Source organism: Mastigoproctus giganteus, chromosome 1 (assembly GCF_048544385.1).
Source record: "Mastigoproctus giganteus isolate SK-2022 chromosome 1, ASM4854438v1, whole genome shotgun sequence".
NCBI classification, from domain to species: domain Eukaryota; kingdom Metazoa; phylum Arthropoda; class Arachnida; order Uropygi; family Thelyphonidae; genus Mastigoproctus; species Mastigoproctus giganteus.
The window spans coordinates 120,678,948-120,701,131 of NC_143575.1; the positions used below are offsets into that span (position 1 = coordinate 120,678,948).

The 22,184-nt window shown below is 37.6% G+C and overlaps 1 protein-coding gene across 2 annotated transcripts in view; it reads left to right on the plus strand.

Moving 5' to 3' along the window:
• Atg3 (Autophagy-related protein 3) overlaps positions 1-22,184 on the plus strand; it is a 423,862-nt gene that overhangs the window by 279,016 nt on the left and 122,662 nt on the right. For both annotated transcript variants that reach the window (XM_090381993.1, XM_090382001.1), the window contains one exon: positions 14,173-14,280. In XM_090381993.1, coding sequence (XP_090238119.1) covers positions 14,173-14,280 — 108 coding nt within the window. The remainder of the gene's footprint in view (positions 1-14,172; positions 14,281-22,184) is intronic.

Below are 22,184 nucleotides of genomic sequence, written 5' to 3' on the forward strand. Positions count from 1 at the left end.
ACCCTTTGATCCTCCTTTGTGAATTGGGGTCACATTTGCACATCTCCAGTCCATGGGTATCACCCCTGAGCCCAAAGAAGCTCTCATAATTATGGCTAAGTGTTTGCTTACTTCCTTCGCTGCCTCCTTTAATATAACTGGATAGATCCCATCCACCCTGGGTGCATTTCTCTTCCACTTTCCTCTCAGTTATTACAAAATTATCTAGCTCACTGCCAGAGTTTAATTCACCTCTGGCATTCCCCTCCCTGAATAACTCCTCATGTGTGAATGTAGATGCAAAATACTCATTTAGTTTGTTAGCCACCTGCGCAGGATCATCAACAGTTGAACCATCAATATCCAGTGGACCAATCTGATTCATCCCTTTCCTTCTGGAGTTTACATAAGTAAAGAACTCTTTGCATCCTTTGCTAAAGATTTCTCATAATCTGCCTTTGCCTGCCTAATCTCCTTTGTGACTTGTTTACAGACAAGCTTATATCTGTCATAGGCTTCCATGTCACCCATTAATTTATATGTATCCCATGCATTTTTCTTCTCTGTCATATGTCTCATTAGTTCATCTGACATCCATTTAGGCCTAAACCTTGAACAATATTTCTTAGTTGGTATGTAAAGCCTAGTAGCTTCCAAGATAAATTCTTTGAATGCTTCCCATTTTCAGTTTGTTGTTGATAACATCATCAGTTGGTCCCACCGTAGTCCCCTTTACGAAAGCAAAATCCCTTCCCTTTACCCCTGATGGTAGTTACCTCTTTGAGTAAATCACACTTCAGCACACTGTGATCACTGCCACCTAATGGTTCCTTTCTCTGCAGATTCTTAATGCATGAAGAATCACTACTGATAATCAGATCAAGAGTATTACTCCCTCTAGTTGCCTCCCGAACATGCTGATGTAGAAAACAATCATCCAGTATATCCAAAAAAGCCTTGCTAGTGTGTGAGTGACCAATCCACAAATTCCAGTCAGTATCTGAGAAATTAAAATTTCCCATTATAAGACTCTCTGATTTACTGGCTCACTCTATTTTCCTGTACAGTTTCTTATTATAATCATCAGAGTCATTAGGCCTATAACACACTCCTACTCTTGCCACCTCCGTAGCCAGGTGGGAAGGAGCAGCAGTGCATAGCATATGCTTCTTGATTAGACCGGGGTTTGAGCCGTCACCACCAAATACGGAGGATGCGGAAAGGTCAGCGAGTGACCACCGCATATTCCCAGAGCAATATGGCCTTAGTTGCTAATGCTCCTAAAAACCAAATAACAAACAAACAAACACTCCTACTCTCAAATTTTGATCTCCCAATGCTTATGTCACACCAAACTGACTGAACCACACTGTCCTGCAATGTCGACTGGGTTCACTTCCTTGGATTTTATGTATTTCTTAATTAATAGCATAAACCCTCCTCCCTTCCTAGTCTGTCTATCCTTCCTGTACACATTGTACTCCCCAAATTCCAGTTCTGCATTCCTTATATCTGTGTGAACCCACATCTCTGAAATCCCAACAATTGATGTTTTGAGCTATACCTCAAATTCATCAAATTTATTTACCAAACTCCTAGCATTGGTGTATATGCAATTATACATGCACCTGTTCCTATTCTTAGCTACCCTAACACAATCCATGTGTTTACTTGTACTGCAGTGACACCCAGCAGTCTCTGAAATACCCTGCATCTTGTTTTCTTGTTTAACTTTGAGAGAAGGGGAAGAACTTTATGAGCTGCAGTCTGATCGTTTACTCGAGATGAGATTTACTGATCTACCACTAGACAAGTTCTGCATTTCTTTGAAAGAAGAGTATCCTGCCATTCATAGGAAAGCAATGAATATTTTGCTGCAGTTTTCAACTTCTTACATGTGTGAGCAAGTTTTTCTTGTTTAACAAGCATCAAAAAAAGGAGAGAAATCATCTCATTTCAGTTGAAGATGAACTTCGTGTATGCTTACCTAAAGTTTGATCCAGAATTGACTATTTGCAGAAAAAATTAAGCACAGGTTTCACATTAAATAGATAAATTTCATTCTTTAATTTTAGTTTCAAAAATAACACCTGTTTTTTTTGTGAATATATATATATATATATATAGGCCTATAAAAGAGCCCAAGGTACCAACACATGTATAATAATTTTGTAACTGCTAGGCTTATTTATGATTGTGTCATTCAGTAAGAAAATAAGAAAATGTTTTTCAAAGTCTTGTATAAAACTGTGTCTTAGGCTATATTTTTATTCATATTGCTTTGGCTTCATATTGTTTTAGTAGCTTTACTGTTCAATGTTGCCGATAAAGTTTCACGTTATAAATAACATTAATTAAAACCAATTTACAACCTTTGTTTAAATTAAATCTGCAGAGCCTACCTTTAGGAAAATGAAATTCCCTATTAAATCCCATTTTGACTTAAGCCAGTTATTTAACAGACATTTATTGTTTGCCTTATAAGTTTTTAAAATTTATGAAAAGTGTAAAAAAAAAAAAAAAAAAAAAAAATGTTGATTTCAAGAAAGGTAAGCTAAGCTTAACTATCTTTTTTTTTTTTTTTTTTTTCCCAAGAAAGGTTGGCTGAAAAGTCATTTTTAATTTAAAATAGGGGAAAAAACTACTCTTGCACATACCATAATTCATTAGCATCTTGTATAGTCGAAATTTCATGTAATGCAAGAAAGCAAGCGTATCAGCTTATGCAGCATCAGCCAAAAAAAAAAAAAAAAAAAATTCACACAACCATTCCCTCTAAAAGTTTCTCCATTTTTCTCCTTGAATTTATTTAAGTTATCAACTTCCACAATGACAGATGGAGTTTGTTCCAGCAATTAGCCACCTGCTGGCTAAAGGCATATTTCTGTACATCTATTCTACAGCTGTCTTTCCTCAGTTTGAATTTATGTCCCCTTAGCTTCGTAATCTGAGCAAGCGGAAGAATCCCATCAGAATCTTATACACCTCAATCAAATCACCTCACAGGTGCCTAGTCTCCAGCCGCTGCAATTTGCAGAACTTAAGCCTCTCTTGGTAAGAGGACCAATTCGTTCCCCCCTCTCTGTACACGCTCAAGCAAATCTACATCGGTGCCTCTGTAGCCAGGTGGGCAGGAGCAGCAGTGCATAGTACACGCTTCTTGATTAGACCGGAGTTCGAGCCCGTCACCACCAAATACGGAGGATGCGGAAAGGTCAGGGAATGACCACCGCATATCCCGGAGCAATATGGCCTTAGTTGCTAATGCTCCTAAAAACCAAATAACAATAACACAGCCCGTGACCACCAATCCGGAGGATGCGGAAAGGTCATGGAATGACCACTGCATATCCCTGGAGCAATATGGCCATAGTTGCTAATGCTCCTAAAAACCAAATAACAAACAAACTTCAGTTGCCACTTCTCAGCCCATCTGCCCAAATTTTCTAGATCCTTCTAGGAAAGGGAAAAAAAAACTGGTTTCCTCTACCTACACTACTGACTTGCATTAGAGGTGATATCTTTTTTGGGGAGGAGAGAACCACACAAAAAGAGTAGGCTAATAAAATCCAAGGAAGAACTACACAAACCTTTGGGAGGAATGAATAGGTGAAAAGAAAAGTGGGTTTTCTCTTTTTGAGGTCTCTTTATAAATTTTTAAAATTTAATTTTTGTAAACAAAATTAGAATATGCATGACATTTTTATCAGTGAATCTCCTCATAATGTTTTATTCCTGATATATTTTTTTTTTTTTATGAAATCCCCAAACACAAGAGGTATTAGAACCTATAGTACTTGGTACCATGTCTCCAAGATGAAAGAAGATATTTGTTGAACTGAACTGGAGATTACAATTTTCAGGAAATATCTATAAAGAAAGGTTGTTCCAGGACTGTAAAAGAATATTGACTGGTTGTGGCACGCATTTGGACTGCTTTGAAAGAGAGAGAGAGAGAGAGCGGGAATTATGAAATTTAGAAGAACAGTTCACATGGAAATATGTATAGGGGGGGAATCTGTTAGAGATAAGTCATTAATTAACCAACTGCCCTTTTCTGAATGGACTAGAAGCATGAGAAAGGTTTTGGGGATACCACCCCAGATGTGGGAACGATAATTCATGGAGGGGAGGATATGCGTTCAAAGTGAATAGTCGTTTGGAAGAAAGTATTGCTGAGAGCGAAAGAGAAAACCAGAATTCTAGATGCAGAGGAAGAAATTTTGTAATATGCTTATGCCAAGAGAGATTAAAAGTTAGGGTAATTCCCTATAGAGATATGTGATCTTTCCTAGAAATTGGAGCGTCATCGACGATAAGCATAGAAGCAGTAGAATTCTTTTTTGTAATATAGTTAATAATAATAGTAGTAGCATGTAATTCAAGAAAGCAAGTGTGTAAGCTCATGCAGCATCGGCAAAAAAAAAAAAAAAAAATTTACAAAACAATTCCCTCTAAATGCTTGTCCAGTTCCTCCTTAAATTTGTTTAACCTATCAACTTCCACAACGACAGATGGAAGTTTGTTCCAGCAATTAACCACCCGCTGGCTAAACGCTATTTCCGCACATCTATTCTACATTTGTCTTCCCTCAATTTGAATTTATGCCCCCTTAGGTTCGTAATCTGAACAAGTGGAAGAACAATTTGAACAATTTTTCCTCCACTTTGCTCTCAGTTATTACAAAATCATTAAGCATCCTGCTACAATTTGATAATCTTCTGGCATTTTCAAACCTTAATAACTCCTCATGTGTGAATGTAGATGCAAAATACTCATTGTTTGTTTGCTATCTGAGGAGGATCATCAACAGTCGAATTATCGATATCAAGTGGACCAATCTGATTCATCCTCTTCCTTCTAGAGTTTACATAAGTAAAAAACTCTGCTGTTTTTCTTAGCATCCTTTGCCAAAGATTTCTCGTAATCTGCCTTCACTTGCCTAACATCCTTTGTGACTTGATTACAGACTAGCTTATATCTACCATAGGCTTCTGTGTTGCCTGATAATTATATGCATCTCATGCATTTTTCTTCTCTGCCACAAGTCTCATTAGTTCATTTGACAACCATTTAGGCCTAAACCTTGAACAATATTTCTTAATAGGTATGAAACTTTTAGTAGCTTCCACTATTAATTCGTTGAATGCTTCCCACTTAGAATTTGGTGTTAGTAAGATCATCAGTTGATCCCACTGTACAAAATTTAAAAACTCTCTGAGACAGAAGACAGAACCGAGTTTTAGAAGATTGAAATCAGCTAAGTTATCTTTGCCCCACTTGAGAATTACCTGGAGATCAGCATTTAAGAAATTGGTAGTGAATATTCGAGAAGTTGAAGCTGTTTGAGCAGGGCAAGGTTTCTTAAACTGGAAGGTGGAATGCAATGTGCTATCATCAGAAAAATTACGGATAGGATTTCTGGTCAATTGAAGAAGGTTATTAATATGCAAGAAGAAAGGAGTGTGAGAAAGAACTGAACCCTGGGGAACACCAGCATTAGTGGAGAAGTTAGACAGAGAGTCAACTACCATCACACGAATGAAATGAATGAGGAAATGTTTGGAAGGTTTAGATCTTTTCGCAGATAAGTTTTCTCTATAGGAAGTATGAATATTGTTCTCCACTGCAGGAACAGAAATAGTTAATAATAATAATAATGATGAAATTGCAGGTACAAACAAGGAAGTGAAGTTTCAAAATTAAAAACAGATCTATCTAATTCTGGCTACCCCACCTGTGCCCTGGACAAATGCAATCTGCAGGCCCGTGAGCTTGCCACACATCCCAGAGCCTCCCACAATGATGACATGATCTCGACCACCTTTATCCCTTATTACCCTTGCATTTCACTATACCTCTCTAAGATCCTACGTGCTCACCGGATAAAATGTTTACAGCTTCCCTTTAAAAAACTGCAATTCTTTCTCTCGAGGGTACAAATACCCATTCACTCCTTGTTTCACACAGCGGCTCAGTATATCACATTGCCTGCTATGACTGCAGTAGTCACTACATTGGGGAATCTGCTTAGAGTCTCCAAGATTGGATCTCAGAACATTAGAGGGCCATTCGATCTGCTGATTCTGAGCGCCCCCAGCAGTTGCAGAGCACTATTGGTCCTCTCAACCACACCGTGATATCAAAATCGTTGACCACTCACACAATTACCAAAAAGTATGACTCGAATCATTCCATAGTTCCGGTTGTCATAGTACTTTTAACTACAACAAAGGCATGCGCATACATCAAATAAATGAGGTGGTATCCTGCAATGTGATAAAAGTTGGCATGTGCTCCATGTGCGCACCCTTCATTCACAGCTTCCTTACCTGACTGCGCCCAGGCATTCTTTGTTTCATACTAACGTCTATGTTGAAGCTGATGAAGAGTCCCTCAAACTTGAAAGCTATTTTTGTTTTATTTTATTTAATGTCATTTATTCTATTCATTTAGTGTACCTGTAGTTTCTATTAAAGGTTACTACGTTGTTTGTACCTGCAATTTCATTACTATTATTATTAACTATTTCCATTCCTCTGGTGAAGAACAGTATTCATACTTCGTATACTGTGTATCCCAGTGTAAAGAGGCCTATTTAGTTTTAAGTTTGCTCTATTAGTTAGACAATTCGTGGTTTATTCAGTAGTAAGAAAATGTGTGTTGGGGGCTATATGAATTAATGAAATTTTTGGATATGGCGTACACATGGTAAGAATATACCCAGCTCCTTGACATAACGTGGCCTTGACTATGCCCCCCCCCTACTGAGACCCTGAGAGGGTTACCAATAGATTTTGTCTGGTGTCTTAACTAGTGGCCAGTCTGCAAACACTGTTTGAGAGCTGTACCCTCAAAATGTAAGGAAGATTGGATCTCACCATTATGTCCATCATAACCTCAAACGATAACAATCATTCTGCATGATGGAAGAGATGGGGGAGGGCTTACTGGAGCTTTGCTCTGGAGTCTAAACATGGGTTCCAACACTTCAAGCCTCCAATAAGCAAAGTGGTGGTATTGCACTGGTTGATAGGAGTGTGGGTCATGAAGGCAATACCTAGGTAACACAGAGGGGTGGTATTCCTCCGTATGGTGTGAGTGCTGCACCTCGATCCAATCTTACATTTGTTCACACCTGGATGGTCACACACACACACAGTGGGCTAGTTGCCGTATTTCAGGACTTGCACATGAGGGTTATGCCGTGAGTTACTAACAGTCCCACCATCGTGAAGGTGAAAGCAGAGGATTTGGCTGCCACAGTCTGACCGGATTTTGTTGAAATTAGTTCCGCTTGACTTGAGTGTCACCTGAATATCAGTTACATTAGTGTTTTAGACTCCCTGGTAGCAAGCACAGGTTGGCATATCCAGTGCCGCCCTGTGGGTAAGAGGCGCCTTTGTTCAAAGTTATATTTCAGTGCCCCCATAAAAGAGAATTTCGAAATTAAAATAAAATTAATTTCAAGAATTTTTTTTTTTTTTATTTAGTATACCAATACAAGATATATGAATGTGTACATAAAAATTTTTTTTTTCTCAATTATCAAAAAAATCACAGCACAATAATACATTTCGAACTTTGGTATATATGATATGCCATTTATTACATATTTATCCTCCTAGCTTTATCCGCCACAAAATTCTTAATTAGATCTTTTATATCTGAAGTATCCATAATATTATTTTCTATTGATATTATTGATAAATCGGTTAGACGTTCTTCGGACATTGTTGATCACAAATAATTTTTTATTAATTTTAGCTTTGAAAAACTCCTTTCCCCGGAATGGCAGTACAGGAAACCTTTGATTAATGCGGTTTTAATTAGTGTACAAAATTTTTTTGATACTATCCCCTTAATATATGCATTATCAAATTTGATTAATGCACTGTTTTGATTAATGCACTCAAGGATCTGGGTATATTCTTACCATTTGTACGCCATATCCAAAAATTTCAGTACTTCATACAGCATGTCCCCCTGCTTTTTCTTACTATTCAATACACCATGAATTGTCAAACTAATAGAGTAAGCTTATCAGCAAAAAGATTTAAACCTCCAAAACACTTCCTAGTTAATTTAACAAATATATGTGGTCTCAATTCTAATCTCAACGATGTGAATTTCCACTTGCAGTCTGCCCAACCCTATGTACTTTTTCTGACAGAATCTCAGTTATCAGTTGATTCAACCGCTGCTCATCTCAGTTGCCAAAATTATTCACTGTATGATTCCTTTCACCTCAAAGGTGGTACTTGTGCATATGTCCGTTCCGATATTCCCTGTCAAAGACTTGTTAATTTGGAATCTCCTCGTTTCGATCTTCTCTGGCTTAAAATCTCTCTACCTCATTGTGTCAAATTCATCTGTTGTCTTTACCATTCTCCCAACTCCACTAATCACTTTGAGCTCTTTGACTTCCTCTCCTTGCAACTTGACTTTCTCCAGTCCAACTTTCCTATTAATAATTGCAAAAGCTGAGGCTTTTGCAATTATTAATAACCATGCAACCAACACGCTTGATCTTTATCTCACAAACAACCCTTCTAAGTACACGGTCGAAGTGAGTGGTCCATCAGGTACCTCAGATCACAACTTGGTAATTGTCTCTTCTCCAATGGAGCCTTTATCTCATGGCTATTCCCAACCTCGTATTGTTTGGCATTACAAGAATGCAAAATGGGATGACCTGTGAATTTTCATTTCTGCTTTTCCTTGGTTGGATTACTGTTTCCAAACTTCTGATGTCAACGTTTGTTCAGATCGTGTCAGTGAAATTATTCTTGTAGGAATGGAATCCTTTATCCCACACTCCACTTTAAAATCTCGTCCTTTATTTAAACCTTGGTTTTCCAATAAATGTGTTAAGGCTGTTCAAGAGAAGAACGTTGCATATCATAATTGACTTGTGTCCAAATCTTCAGATTCGTTTTCTGCCTACACCAAAGCTCGCAACAATTGTATAGCAGTTATTAATCAGTTCAAACTAGATTTTGAACGTGCTAAGAGTAGGAAACTTTCCAAAGCTATTGGCCACAACTTTTGCCCCTCTCTGATCAAAATCAGTTGGTTCTGTTGTCACTTCAGCCACGGATAAAGCTGACCTGCTAGCATCCCATTTTCTTCCAACTCCTGTATCAATGATCTTGGTAAAACACCTCCCACCATTACCAACACATTCCATTTAATGCCTCCTGTGGTCTTCCGTCAAAAGGATTTTGACGAATCTTGATGCTAAGAAAGCTCCAGGTCATGATGGTATTTCTCCACTTGTTATCAAACCTGTGCTCCTGAACTTACTTCTTTTCTTTGCCGCCTTTTTTTCACTTTGTTATTCCAAAGCTATTTTTTCCTTCTGCTTGAAAATTTGCTCGTATCCAGTCAGTTCCTAAAAAGGGTGACAAATCCCTCCCATCCAATTATCATCCCATTGTAATTACTTCTACTCTTTCTAAAGTAATGGAGAAATCAATTAACCACCAACTCTTAAACTACCTAGAAATCTTCCATCTGATCAATGATCGCCAGTATGGATTACGTCAGTGTCAATCCACTGGTAATATTCTTGCTTATGTTACCTATTTATGGACAAATTCCATGGAAACGTTCACAAGCAGTTACTCTTGACATCTCAAAAACTTTCGATCATGTTTGGCATAAAGGTTTCCTGAACAAGCTTCCATCTTATGGTTTGCCAACTGTTTTTTGTAATTGGTTATCCAGTTTTCTCTCTGATCGCTCACCGAGGGTTCCACTAATTCTGGTGTTCCCCCCCCCCCAAGGTTCAGTTCTTTCCCCTACTCTTTTCCTCTTGTATATTAATGACTTTCTTCCATTGACTAGAAATCCTATCCATAGTTTTTCCGATGATAGCACATTGCATTCCACTTTCCATTTTGAGAGACCTTTCCCTGCTCAATCAACTTCAACTTCTCGAATATCCGCTACCAATTCCTTAAATGCCGAACTCCAGATAATTCTCCGGTGGGGCAAAGAAAACTTAGTTGATTTCAATCCTTCTAAAACTCAGTCTTGTCTTATATCTTGCAAAAAGGATACTTCTGCTCCTCTGCTTATCTTTGGTGACACTCCAGTTTCTAGGAAAAATGATATATCTCTTTTGGGGATTACCCTGACTTGTAATCTCTCTTGGCACAAGCATATTACAAATATTGCTTTCTCTGCATCTAAAAAACTTGGTTTTCTCTTTTGCTCTCAGCATTACTTTTCATCCAAACAGCTGTTCACTTTGTACAAATCACAAATCTGCCCTACCAGGGAATACTGTTCCCACATCTGGAGCATTGCCCCCGAAACCTCTCTAAGGCTTCTAGATTCCATTCAGAAGAGGGCAGTTAGGTTAATTAATGATTCGTCTCTAACAGAGTCTCTTCACTCACTGTCTCATAGACTTACTGTTTCTGCTGCATGCCTTTTCTACAGATACTTCCATGGGCACTGTTCTTCTGAATTGGCTTCTATAATTCCCGCTCTCTCATTCAAAAAACAGTCCGAACACGTGCCGCCACCAGCCAACATCCATTTACTGTCCAACTTCAAACTCACAGAACCAACTTTTCATCTTCCTTGTTTATTCATTCAACTGCTGTTTCTGGAACAACCTTCCTTAATATGTATTTCCTGAAAATTACAGTCTTCAGAAGTTCAAGTCAACAAATATCTCCTTTCATCTTCTCAACCTCCAACCCAAGCATGGCACAAGTACTATAGGTTCTAATACCTCTCTTGTTTGGGGTTTTCATAAAAAAAAAATAAATAACTTCTGGTAATTTTTTCTTCATTTGGTAACATTCAATAATAATATGATTCAGAAAACTTGCAACCCGATTCATCTTTAGGAAAATCCTTATTAACTACTTGACAAGGACAATTTTCAACTAAACCATCTCAAATTTTTATGATTACATGGTTTGGCCAAGTACCTGGATCGTTAACATTAAAATTTAAAGTAAAATTCGAAGTTTCGGGTTTCTCTGAATTGGAATCTGAGATTTCTTTAACTACAACTTCTGGTGACATTATGGTGAGGCCAGTTTCATCTTCATTAGATATATCAGTTTCTTCAAACTTATCTTGTTGTACTGTTCATTGTTCAGTGTTCTCCTTTGAAGTAGAGGTGCTCAAAGTGCTTGCTTTATGAAAACTTTCTGTTCTTTGTTTCTTAACAGTTGCTGTTGATGGTACTGAAGTCAGAAATTTGTTCAGTAATCCGGCTAATTTATGTTTGATCTGTTCTCGTTGTAATAGTCTTTTTCTGTTTTGAGCTCCAGATAACTTCTTTGACTTTTTTTCTGACATCTAGGGTTTAAATTAAATGTTATCTGAGAAAATATATTTTTTTTTCATCAAAATGTTTTCTTTTTACACAAAATACATCATTTTTGCAACAAAAAAAAATCTTTTTTTTACAAAATATAGAATTTTACATACATACGGTGTTTATTCTATAAATTCCGGGAAGTAACTTGCATTTCGTTTCAAAACGATACGACTTATTTTATTTATTTATATTTAAGAATAATAGGTATAATTGTGAAGAACCAAAGAAATACAAGTGAACAGTCGTTGGGTGAGCTCTTGAATGCCTTTCTTATACTTTAACACATGTTTAAATCTATGCCTGAACTAAAATTCATACAATGTCAGCTGTCTTTATGTCATTCTTCGGTATAACCCAAACATCGTTATCGAGCGCTAAGACATTGAACAATGTTTCAGGTCCGGCGCCATCTGGCCCGGTCTATGAAAGTGTTGCTTACACAACACAGCTATATTGATGCGACTATATTCAAAATTTCAGTACAGCATTACACACACATTGGGGTGGTGTGGCACGTGGCATTATTCGCATTACTGAAAATAGTCAAAACAGAAGTCGTTTCTGAGAATGCAAAGTGCACAAATCACATATCGGCACGCTGATATCAATGCACTGAACATGTTCAAACCTGCTTTGACACAACACTCATGAAGCTGTACATCAAAGCAAAGCGGCTAATCAGTTGTTGAGTTTACTGTTCATATTTAATTGCCTTACTGTTTATTTTAAGTCATGCAATCTATGTAGTAAAGTTTTACTTCATGAATAAGCGCATTTTAAAATTTTACTATTATTTAACATCTTGAAAAGGCACCGCTCCTGATCAGGTGCCTTTGTGCTGGGCACAACCTGCACACCCACATGGGTCGGCCTAGGACATATCTGAGAGAATGTCTGCAACAACCTCAAGTACTAAATATAATTATTCCAGCATTCCTGTAACGTCTGAAAGCATCTCTAGAATTTTTTTACCAGTAAGCTGCTTGAATTTTACTCTCACCTTCTCTTTTATCATTGGAATATCAACAAGTCTTCCTTTTATTTTAATTTTGAGTTTGAGGAAGAGGAAAAAAAATCACATGGTACAAGGTGTGTGCATATATGTAACATAGGGTACTACAGGAATGTTTTCTTGGACCAACAGTTATTGGAGGGAGAATGTGCTGAATGCACATGGCATATTTCTCAATGGCGCCTCTGTAGCCAGGTGGGCAGGAGCAGCAGTGCGTAGCACACGCTTCTTGATTAGACCGGGGTTTGAGCCCGTGAGCCACCAAATACGGAGGATGCGGAAAGGTCAGGGAATGACCACCGCATATCCCCGGAGCGATATGGCCTTAGTTGCTAATGCTCCTAAAAACCCAATAACAACAACATATTTCTGAAATTTTTTTTTCATTCAGATCAGACATCTTAGTAATAGGCCTGCTTTACTGTTTGACAATTCTGAACAAATTAACCCCAGGGGCTCACATCTGGTGAGTATGGGCTTGGCATACCCAAGGCCCTGAGCAGGATATCATCATTCTTCTTCTCCTTCTTGGTGATTCCTTTCTACTTCTGTCTCTTGTTTTCTCTCTCTCTCTCTGTAATTTGGAATTTTTTTTTTTTTTTTTTGGCTAGTTCAGCATAAGCCTCAGGCTTCCTTGTACCATATAGCTAATAATAATAATAATAAAATTCATAATGAATGTTATCCTGAATGCTCAAAAAAATATATATATATATCGGACAACGCACTAATTTAATATATTTTTTTCTTTTGACTGATGCTGTATAAGCTTGCTTTCTTGCATTGTATGCCTCAACTAATGCTAATTAAATAATTATATTTATATATACTTCATTTTTAATTTAGAACCTCTTAGTTAAATTAGCAATAAATTATTGAATGACAAGTGTGGCAACTTCTGTGCGAGCAACAATTTCATTTGAGTCATACTTCCAGGTGGTAGATGACTTTCATCAACTGGTGAAATACCACCACTTTGCTTATTGGAGGCTTAAAGTGGTGAAACCCATGTTTAGTCTCTAGAGCAAAGTTTCCGGCATCCCCTCCCCCCATACTTCTTCAACCCATGCACGGTACTAAGTACTATAGGTTTTGATACCTTTCGTGTTTGTGGTTTTCATAAAAAAAAAAAAAAAAAGAATATTTCATTATCAGGGACTATAAAATTAATTAAATCAGGGTTGTTTACAACCTTATTTTCAGCTCCTTGCAATAGTGAACCATTTTGGTCATCATTCAACAGTCTCGGAACATGTTTTCTGTTATTTAATGCTTACAAATTACAGTTTACCTTTAAAACTACTTTACAAGATACAAAGGAGAGATTCCCATTTTAACAGTAGTTTCTTACCTGCAACTATTGCATCACTGCTTGAAATTGAAGATCAGCCTAAACATTGGTCATCTTTAACAGATTTCAACCATTTCAGAATTCATCTGTTGATAAATGTAAGCCCTACTTAAAAAGTAAAGCTTACTTTTAATTTGTAAGATTTGCACTACATTTCTCCCATCCTTCACACAAACTTGATGCACATGTTTTTCCCCTTTGTGTCAATTACGATTACAACCAGAGGCCAGACACATGTCTGAACTTCGTGTTCATTACTGGTTTGATGGAGCAGGAATTGGCTTGAGCCAGTAGTGGTGAGCAATGGGATGGGTGGTTTCCCCCACCCATCCCATTGCTTACTAATTATCTTGACATTCTCCCACCCTCTCACTCGACCTCCTCTTTTGTAATAAATAAATGCTTAGAATTTTTTTTATCAAACTTATATTATAAAACTAATGCATTTTCGATTTCTATCATTATAATATTTTGTATTTTTAGTACCCAGAAAAAATAATTGCCTCACAAGATGATGATGATGATGATGATGATGGCGAAGCAGAGGATATGGATGCTTTTATTCAAAGTGGCATGCTGGATGATGATAGGGTAATTCTGTGTATCGCCTGAAATGTTATTACAGTGGAATCTCATTAATACAAAGTTCAAGGGACCTAAATTTTCATGTTTTGTAATAATGAGGTTTGTAGTAACGAGGACCCCCAAAAGTCAAAATTTTACAGGGTTTTTTTTTTTTTTTTTTGATACATATTATATATCTCATAATAATAATATCAAAAATAAATTAATGAAATAAAATAAAAACAAAAACCTTGTCTAACAATACAGTAATAGGAATAACATATTTTTTAAAGATTTTATTTTATTTGTAAGATAAACTAAGAGAAAAGCAATATTAACAGAAATGAAAATATTATACAGTATATATTTTGATATATACAATATTTTAGTATCACAGTAAAAGGAATTACAATCTTAATATAAAAGAAGACATACAAACCATTAACTTTTTAATAAATTAATCTAATTTAAAGAAAGAATCCAATGTTGCTTGCACAGTTTTTGTCCTATATGCATTTTTAACTAAAGCACAGATGTTATCAAATGCAATAGTTGTTTCTTTATCAACATTACTGCAGGCAGACACATTCTCTGTTATGTTCAATGCATTTTGGGCATCTTTTTTAGATGGCAGTGTGCATGCTTCTTCACTGTCGCTGGTAACAAAAACATCATCATTTAGTTTGGTACCCAGCAGCTCTTCTGGTGTTGACTTTGCAGTGGTAGCAACTTCATCATCCACCTTCACAAACTCTTCAAATTCGACAACAAAATCCATATGCTCCTTCAAATTCCGCTATTCCTCACTTGCTATCACATTCTTCGGCTGGACCATGTTTTTTGATGAAGTTCTCTCCAAAGGCACCCTTTCTGAAGCAATTGATTATTACACTTGATGTAACACTTTCCCAAGCAATAACAATATTACAGATAGCATCCAAGACATTCCAATTTGGCTGCAAATTGTTCCCTCCTTGTATGTTGCGGATCAAGTACCTTATCAGGCGGGCTCTATATGCTCGCTTGATGTTATAAATAATGCCTTGATCCAGTGATTGCATTAAACTGGTGTTATTGGGGGTAAAAACAACAGCTTATCTATCAACTTAAGTGTTTCAGCAGAATGTGCTGTACAATGGTCTAGAATCATCAAATTTTTCCTTTTTTCTGAAGCCATTCTTCTATCCAATTTTGATAACCAAGACTGAAAAATTTTCACTGTAAGCCAAGCACTTCTATTGGTCTCATAATCACAGGGAAGTTGGTTAACTGCTTTACAACATCTTGACTTGGAAAACTTACCAATCACAAGTGGACATAGTTTTGTACTGCCATCTGAATTGTAGCATTAACAGAACAGTGAGTCTTTGTTTACTTAATTTTCCACCATGACAAGACTCTCCTCAAACAACAAATGTTTTGTTTGGCAGTAAATTATAAAATAAATCCGTCTCATCAAGATTAAAAATATCCTTTGCCTCGTATTTTTCCAGGATGGACCATACAGAACACAACCAGTCTGTAGCCTTTTCTTTGTCAACTAATCCAGACTCGCCTCAAACCAAGTTATTCCTGTTTTTAAATCTTTGTAGCCAGCCGCCGTGCATTTGAAGTCACTAATCCCATGTTGCTGAGCTAGATAATTTGCTTTTTCTTGCAAAATTGGACCTGATATTGGCAATAGATACACGCATTTGTTAGTACCACTCAAAAATTTTGTTTCAAGCTCCTCATGTTTTGGATCAAAAATTCATTTCCTGTTTTTCATCACTGCTCCAGTGTCACACACTTCTTCAAGTCTATTTCAGTTTTTCAGATAAAGTAGGTAAGTGGATGTTGTATTCCTTTGCAATGTCCATTTTGCTTCTTTCCATCCTATCAGCCTCTTGTATAATTTTTAGTTTAATTTCCAGGCTTAATTCAGTCCTTCTACATTTTGTTGCAATAACACTGCTAGATAAGATTTAATATAAACAAATTTTAAATTAATTTAAAGACACAAGTTCCGAAAAAGACATCAGCTCAGATAAAATGGCACAAAAAATTGCTGCTGTATACAATAGCAAAAGACTCTTTGAACTGGGGTAACAATTGTAACTGACCTTATTCCCATGGAGATTCTGCGTAGCACATGCTCCTTGATTAGACTGGGGTTCGAGCCCGTGAGCAACCAAATACGGTGGATGTGGAAAGGTCAGCGAATGACCACCGCATATCCCCGGAGCAATATGGCCTTAGTTGCTAAAGCTCGTAAAAAACAAATAACAACAATAACAACATTCCCATGGAGAGCGAGAGAGTGCATGTAAACAACTTAGAAAAACTTTTTATTCTTTTGTTAATTTAACAACTCATCCTTCAGACAGATGTTTTTCAGAGTGCACTTGATGTTGTACCTACCATAAACTGCTGTTGTTTACACAGAATTAATTTCTAATAAGTCAGTGCCATCCTTCAGGAAGTAGGGAGCCAGGTGGCCAGGAGCAATAATCAGATTGCTCTGCCAAGGTTTGTATTAAACATACAAAATTACAATATTTATTTCTTGTGGGGTGAAAAAGAACTTTGTAATACATATTAACCGAATTTTGTAATAAATGAATATATTTACAAAGAAAAGCCTATCCTTTCGCAGGGGAATGGTATGTGCTTCATATAAATGAGTACTTTGTATAAACTGAGTTTGTATTTACGAGATTTTACTGTAATTGTCATATAATTAAGCTTTGATTTAAAGTCTTAGTCAAATTGATAGCAAAAGAAAATAGGGACTATCAGTATTACTGTTGTAATTGATGATTTAAATCTTTTGGCAGCATACTAAAAAATATCTTGCAAATATTATTTAGAATTTCCATTCAGTAAAAGTCTTTTGGACAGACTTCTGGGGTGGCTGTGATTATTCCATTATTTTCATTTGTTTAGGCTGGTTAGTGAAAAAGCAAAACTTAAGAAAATTACAAATATTATTATTATTATTACTGGCCATATAGTGCAAAGAAGGCTGAGGTTTATGCTGCACCAGCATAAAAAAAAATTTCCAAGTTATGCAGAGAGAGAGAAGTAGAAGGGAATCACCAAGAAGAGAAGGATGATGATATCCAGCTCAGGACCCTGATTGTAATAGTTATGTTGAAATCAAGAAGAAAGGGTATAAAGAAATGGCAAGGTTTACTAGAAAGAATTCAATCATTTTATCAATACTGAAAAATTTTTAATTCAGTGAGCCTTTAAATTATTGGACTTGTTGCTTAAGAATGATGCTTTCATGCTCTTCAGCGCTAGAGGTGTCAGTTATCTTAGTATCCAGTACTATAAATTGGGGGTCGACAACCTTGATGAGGGGGGCTTAGAGGGGACCAAGTGTCCTGTGTGTTATCAGACACTCAATCTAAAACACTCATGGATCCAATATCTCTCTATTACAGAAGATTTAGAAGAAGTCCGGTTGGCCTGCCTCCCTAAAATCCACTCATGCACATCTTCTTGATGGTAAGCCCTGTTACATCACTTAGATGGCAACGAATGTGTAGAGTGGTTCTCTTCAAGACGCCTGGTCAGCGTGAAGAGGAAAAAACCAAACCCTCCAGCATATGACAGCACAACAAAACAAATGGCCCTCAGTCCCCAGCGGCTTTTACTCCCCCTATTACGGCAGTGAGAGGATCAGAGTGGAAGCAGAGGGTGCTAAGAATCTCTGGGTGCGGCCAGACTGCCATACACGGAAACTGAACTTGGCCTGTTACAACGTAAAATCACTCATCGGTGAAGACAGGATATTAGAGCTTGAAAAGGAATTATAAAATGTGAATTGGAATATCATCGGTTTGGCTGAAACAAGAAGAAGAAGAAATGAATCACTTATAGGTTTATCAAGTGGAAATCTGCTGTACACCAATGGAAACAGTGAAAGGAGTGAAGGTAGAGTTGGGTTTCTGGTCCATAAAGATTTAAAAAACAACATTTTGGAATTCAAAAATACATCACCAAGGGTGCCAAGACTAATACTCAAGATTTCTAAGAGGTACAAGCTAAAGGTTATAATCATTTATGCACCAACATCGAGCCATTATGATGAAGAGGTTGAAGAAATGTACATCGAAATTGAGTCTTGTAGATGAACAGAAAACCCACTACACTATTATTATGGGGGACTTCAATGCTAAGGCTGGAAAAAGACAAAACAGTGCAGAAAGGGGAACTATAGGAAATTTTGGAATTGGTGAAAGAAATGAAAGAGAATTATACAAAGAGCGAGGGAATGATGACAGCAGTGGGGAAGATGGATTGCAAATAAGCAACACATACGATATACCCGATATTCTTCCTCATGAAGTAGAACATGCATTGAAGAAAATGAAGAATGAGAAACCTCCGGGGGAAGATGAAGTTACTGTAGAGTTGTTAAAATTGGAAGGAAGAGACATAACACAAAAACTGGCAAGGCTCTTCACAAAGTGCATTAGAAAAGGTGTGACGCCTAAGCAGTGGAATAATGCAATCATAGTTTTGCTGCATAAGAAAGGAGATAAATCAGAAATTGGAAATTATAGACCAATTAGCCTGTTAACCCAAATCTACAAGTTATTCACAGAGGTCATTACTACATTAAAAAGAATACTTGATGAGAATCAACCGAAAGAGCAAGCTGGCTTTAGGACAGGATTCTCAACTATGGATCACCTTCACATAATATCACAGCTTAATGGAGAAAGCAAATGAATATAAAACACCATTATGCATGGTATTTGTGGATTATGAAAAGGCATTTGACTCCATACAGCATAAGGCAATGTTTCGGGCACTGGAAAGAGAAGGCATAGATATCCCACCATATTATGATTTTGAAGAAAATATACGAGAATGCTACCTCCTTCATTAGACTAGACAAAGACAGTAGGAAATTTAAAATCAAGAAAGCAGTACGACAAGGAGACACAATATCTCTGAAGCTGCTTACTGCTGCCCTTGAGGAAGCTTTCAGAAGATTACAGGGATGGGATACACTTAAATAGAAAGGGTGCAAGAATATTTGCTGATGCTATCGAGGCAGTGTTAGGTGGGTCGGAAAACTGCTAGCTTGGGGGGGATACAAGGACTAATAGATTAACAGTAGCCACTGGCAGAGGTGAAAGTGATTCTTGTGCTGCTTCTACTGGAATGAGCAGAAGCCTGGAAAACAAGATGCAGGATATTTCAGAGACTGCTGGGAGTCATTGTGGTAAAAGTAAACACATGGGTTGTGTTAGGGTAGCTAAGAAAAAAAACATTTGCATGTATACTTGTGTGTATAACAATGCTAGGAGTTTGGTAAATAAATTTGATGTATTGCTCAAAGCATCAAAGGCAGATATTTTTGGGATATCAGAGACGTGGTGTCGCACAAATATAAGGAATGCTGAACTGAAATTTGGGGAGTAAAATGTCTAGAGAAAGGATAGACAGGATAGGAAAGGAGGAGGGGTTATATTAGTTAAGAAACACATAAAATCCAAGGAAGTGAAGCCAGTCGACATCGCTGGACAGTGCAGCCTAATGGCTCTGATGAGTATAATAAGAAACTGTACAGGGAAATAGAGTGGGCCAGCAAATCAGAGAGTCTTATAATGGGGGATTTTAATTTCCCAGATATTGACTGGAATTTGTGGGTTGGTCACTCACACACTAGCAAGCCTTTTCTGGATTTAATGGATGATTGTTTTCTACATCAGCATGTTCGGGAGGCAACTAGAAGGAGTAATACTCTTGATTTGATTATCAGTAGTGATTCTTCATGCATTAAGAATCTGCAGGTAGAGAAACCACTAGGTGGCAGTGATCACAGTGTACTGAAGTGGAATTTACTCAAAGAGGTAACTACCATCAGGGGTAAAGGGAAGGGTTATTGCTTTCGTAAAGGCGACTACAATGATCTGAGACAGTATTTAAATTCTATACAGTGGGACCAACTGATGATGTTAACAACAGCAAATTCAAAATGGGAAGCATTCAAAGAACTTATCTTGGAAGCTACTAGGCTTTACATACCAACTAAGAAATATTGTTCAAGGTTTAGGCCTAAATGGATGTCAGATGAACTAATGAGACGTAAGGCAGAGAAGAAAAATGATTGGCACAGAAGCCTATGATAGATATAAGTTGATCTGTAACCAAGTTACAAAGAAGGTTAGGCAGGCGAAGGCAGATTACGAGAAATCTTTGGCAAGGGATGCAAAGAAAAACAGCAAAGAGTTCTTTACTTATGTAAACTCTAGAAGGTAGGGGATGAATCAGATTGGTCCACTTGATATTGATGGTTCAACTGTTGATGATCCTGCTCAGGTAGCTAACAAACTAAATGAATATTTTGCATTGACATTCACACGTGAGGAGTTATTCAGCGAGGGGAATGCCAGAGGTGTATTCATCTCTGGAAGGCGCCTCCGTAGCCAGGTGGGAAGGAGCAGCAGTGCGTAGCACACGCTTCTTGATTAGACCGGGGTTCGAGTCCGTCACCACCAAATACGGAGGATGCGGAAAGGTCAAGGAATGACCACCGCATATCCCGGAGCAATATGGCCTTAGTTGCTAATGCTCCTAAAAAAACCAAATAACAAATAAATAACATCATCTCTGGCAGTAAGTTAGATAATCTTGTAATAACTGAGAGTAAAGTGGAGGAGAAATTGTTGTAGATAAACACAAGAAGGGCACCTGGGGTGGATGGGATCTATCCAGTTATATTAAAGGAGGCAGCAAAGGAAGTAACCAAATCCTTAGCCATAATTATGAGAGCTTCCTTGGACTCAGGGGAGGTACCCATAGACTGGAGATTAGCATTAGCATTAGTAGAGGCATTTGATGCAAGAAAGCAAGCTTATGCAGCATCAACCAAAAAAATAAATAAATAAAGTAAAATAAATAAATAAAAAATAACCACTTCCACTTCACCCCTCTGTTCATTCGAAATACCTGTCCAGCTGAGCCTTAAACCTATTTAGGCTATCAACTATAGTGGAGTTCCTCAGGTTTCAGCGTTGGGTCCGCTGTTGTTTTCGGTGTTTATGAATGATATTGATGATGGGATATCAAGTTTAATGTCCAAGTTTGCAGATGATACAAAGGTTAGCAGGGTTGTTAAGGACACTACTGACACTATGCTGCTGCAACAGGATCTGGAAAGGTTGAACAGATGGGCTGAGAGGTGGCAAATGAAGTTTAACATTGACAAAATAATGTAAAGTACTACATATGGGAAACAGTAACCCCAGAGCAACGTATCAACTCTGCGGTACTACACTGACAGTGGTGGAGAATGAAAAGGACCTCGGGGTAATTGTGCAGGCAGATATGAAGTTCTCTGAGCAGTGCAGACGAGCTGCAAGAGTAGCTCATGGTGTCTTGTTAATGATATACAGGAATTTTTCTAGCAGGAATAAGGAGGTGATTATTCCCTTGTATAAGGCAATGGTTAGGCCACATCGTGAGTACTGTATACAGGTCTGGAGGCCTCATTTCAAGAAGGATGTAGAGCTGCTGGAACAGGTACAGAGAAGGGCAACAAGATTAGTGAATGGAACAAAGGGTTGCTCTTACGAAGAAAGGCTTAAGTTTTGCAAATTACAGAGTCTGGAGACTAGGCACCGGCGAGGTGATCTGATAGAGGTGTATAAGGCTTTGAATGGTTTGAGCATGCTCAATGCCAATGGGATTCTTCATCTTGCTCAGAATAATCACCTGAGAGAGCATAAATTCAAATTGAGGAAGGACGGATGTCGGATAGATGTGCGGAAATTTGCCTTTGGCCAGCGGGTGGTTGGTTGGTGGAACCGACTTCCATCACTTGTTGTTGAAGTTGATGGCCTAAACAAATTTAAAGCTCAACTGGACAGGTATTTCGAACGAACAGAGGGGTGAAATGGGAGTGGTGTGTGTGTTTTTTTTTTTTTTTT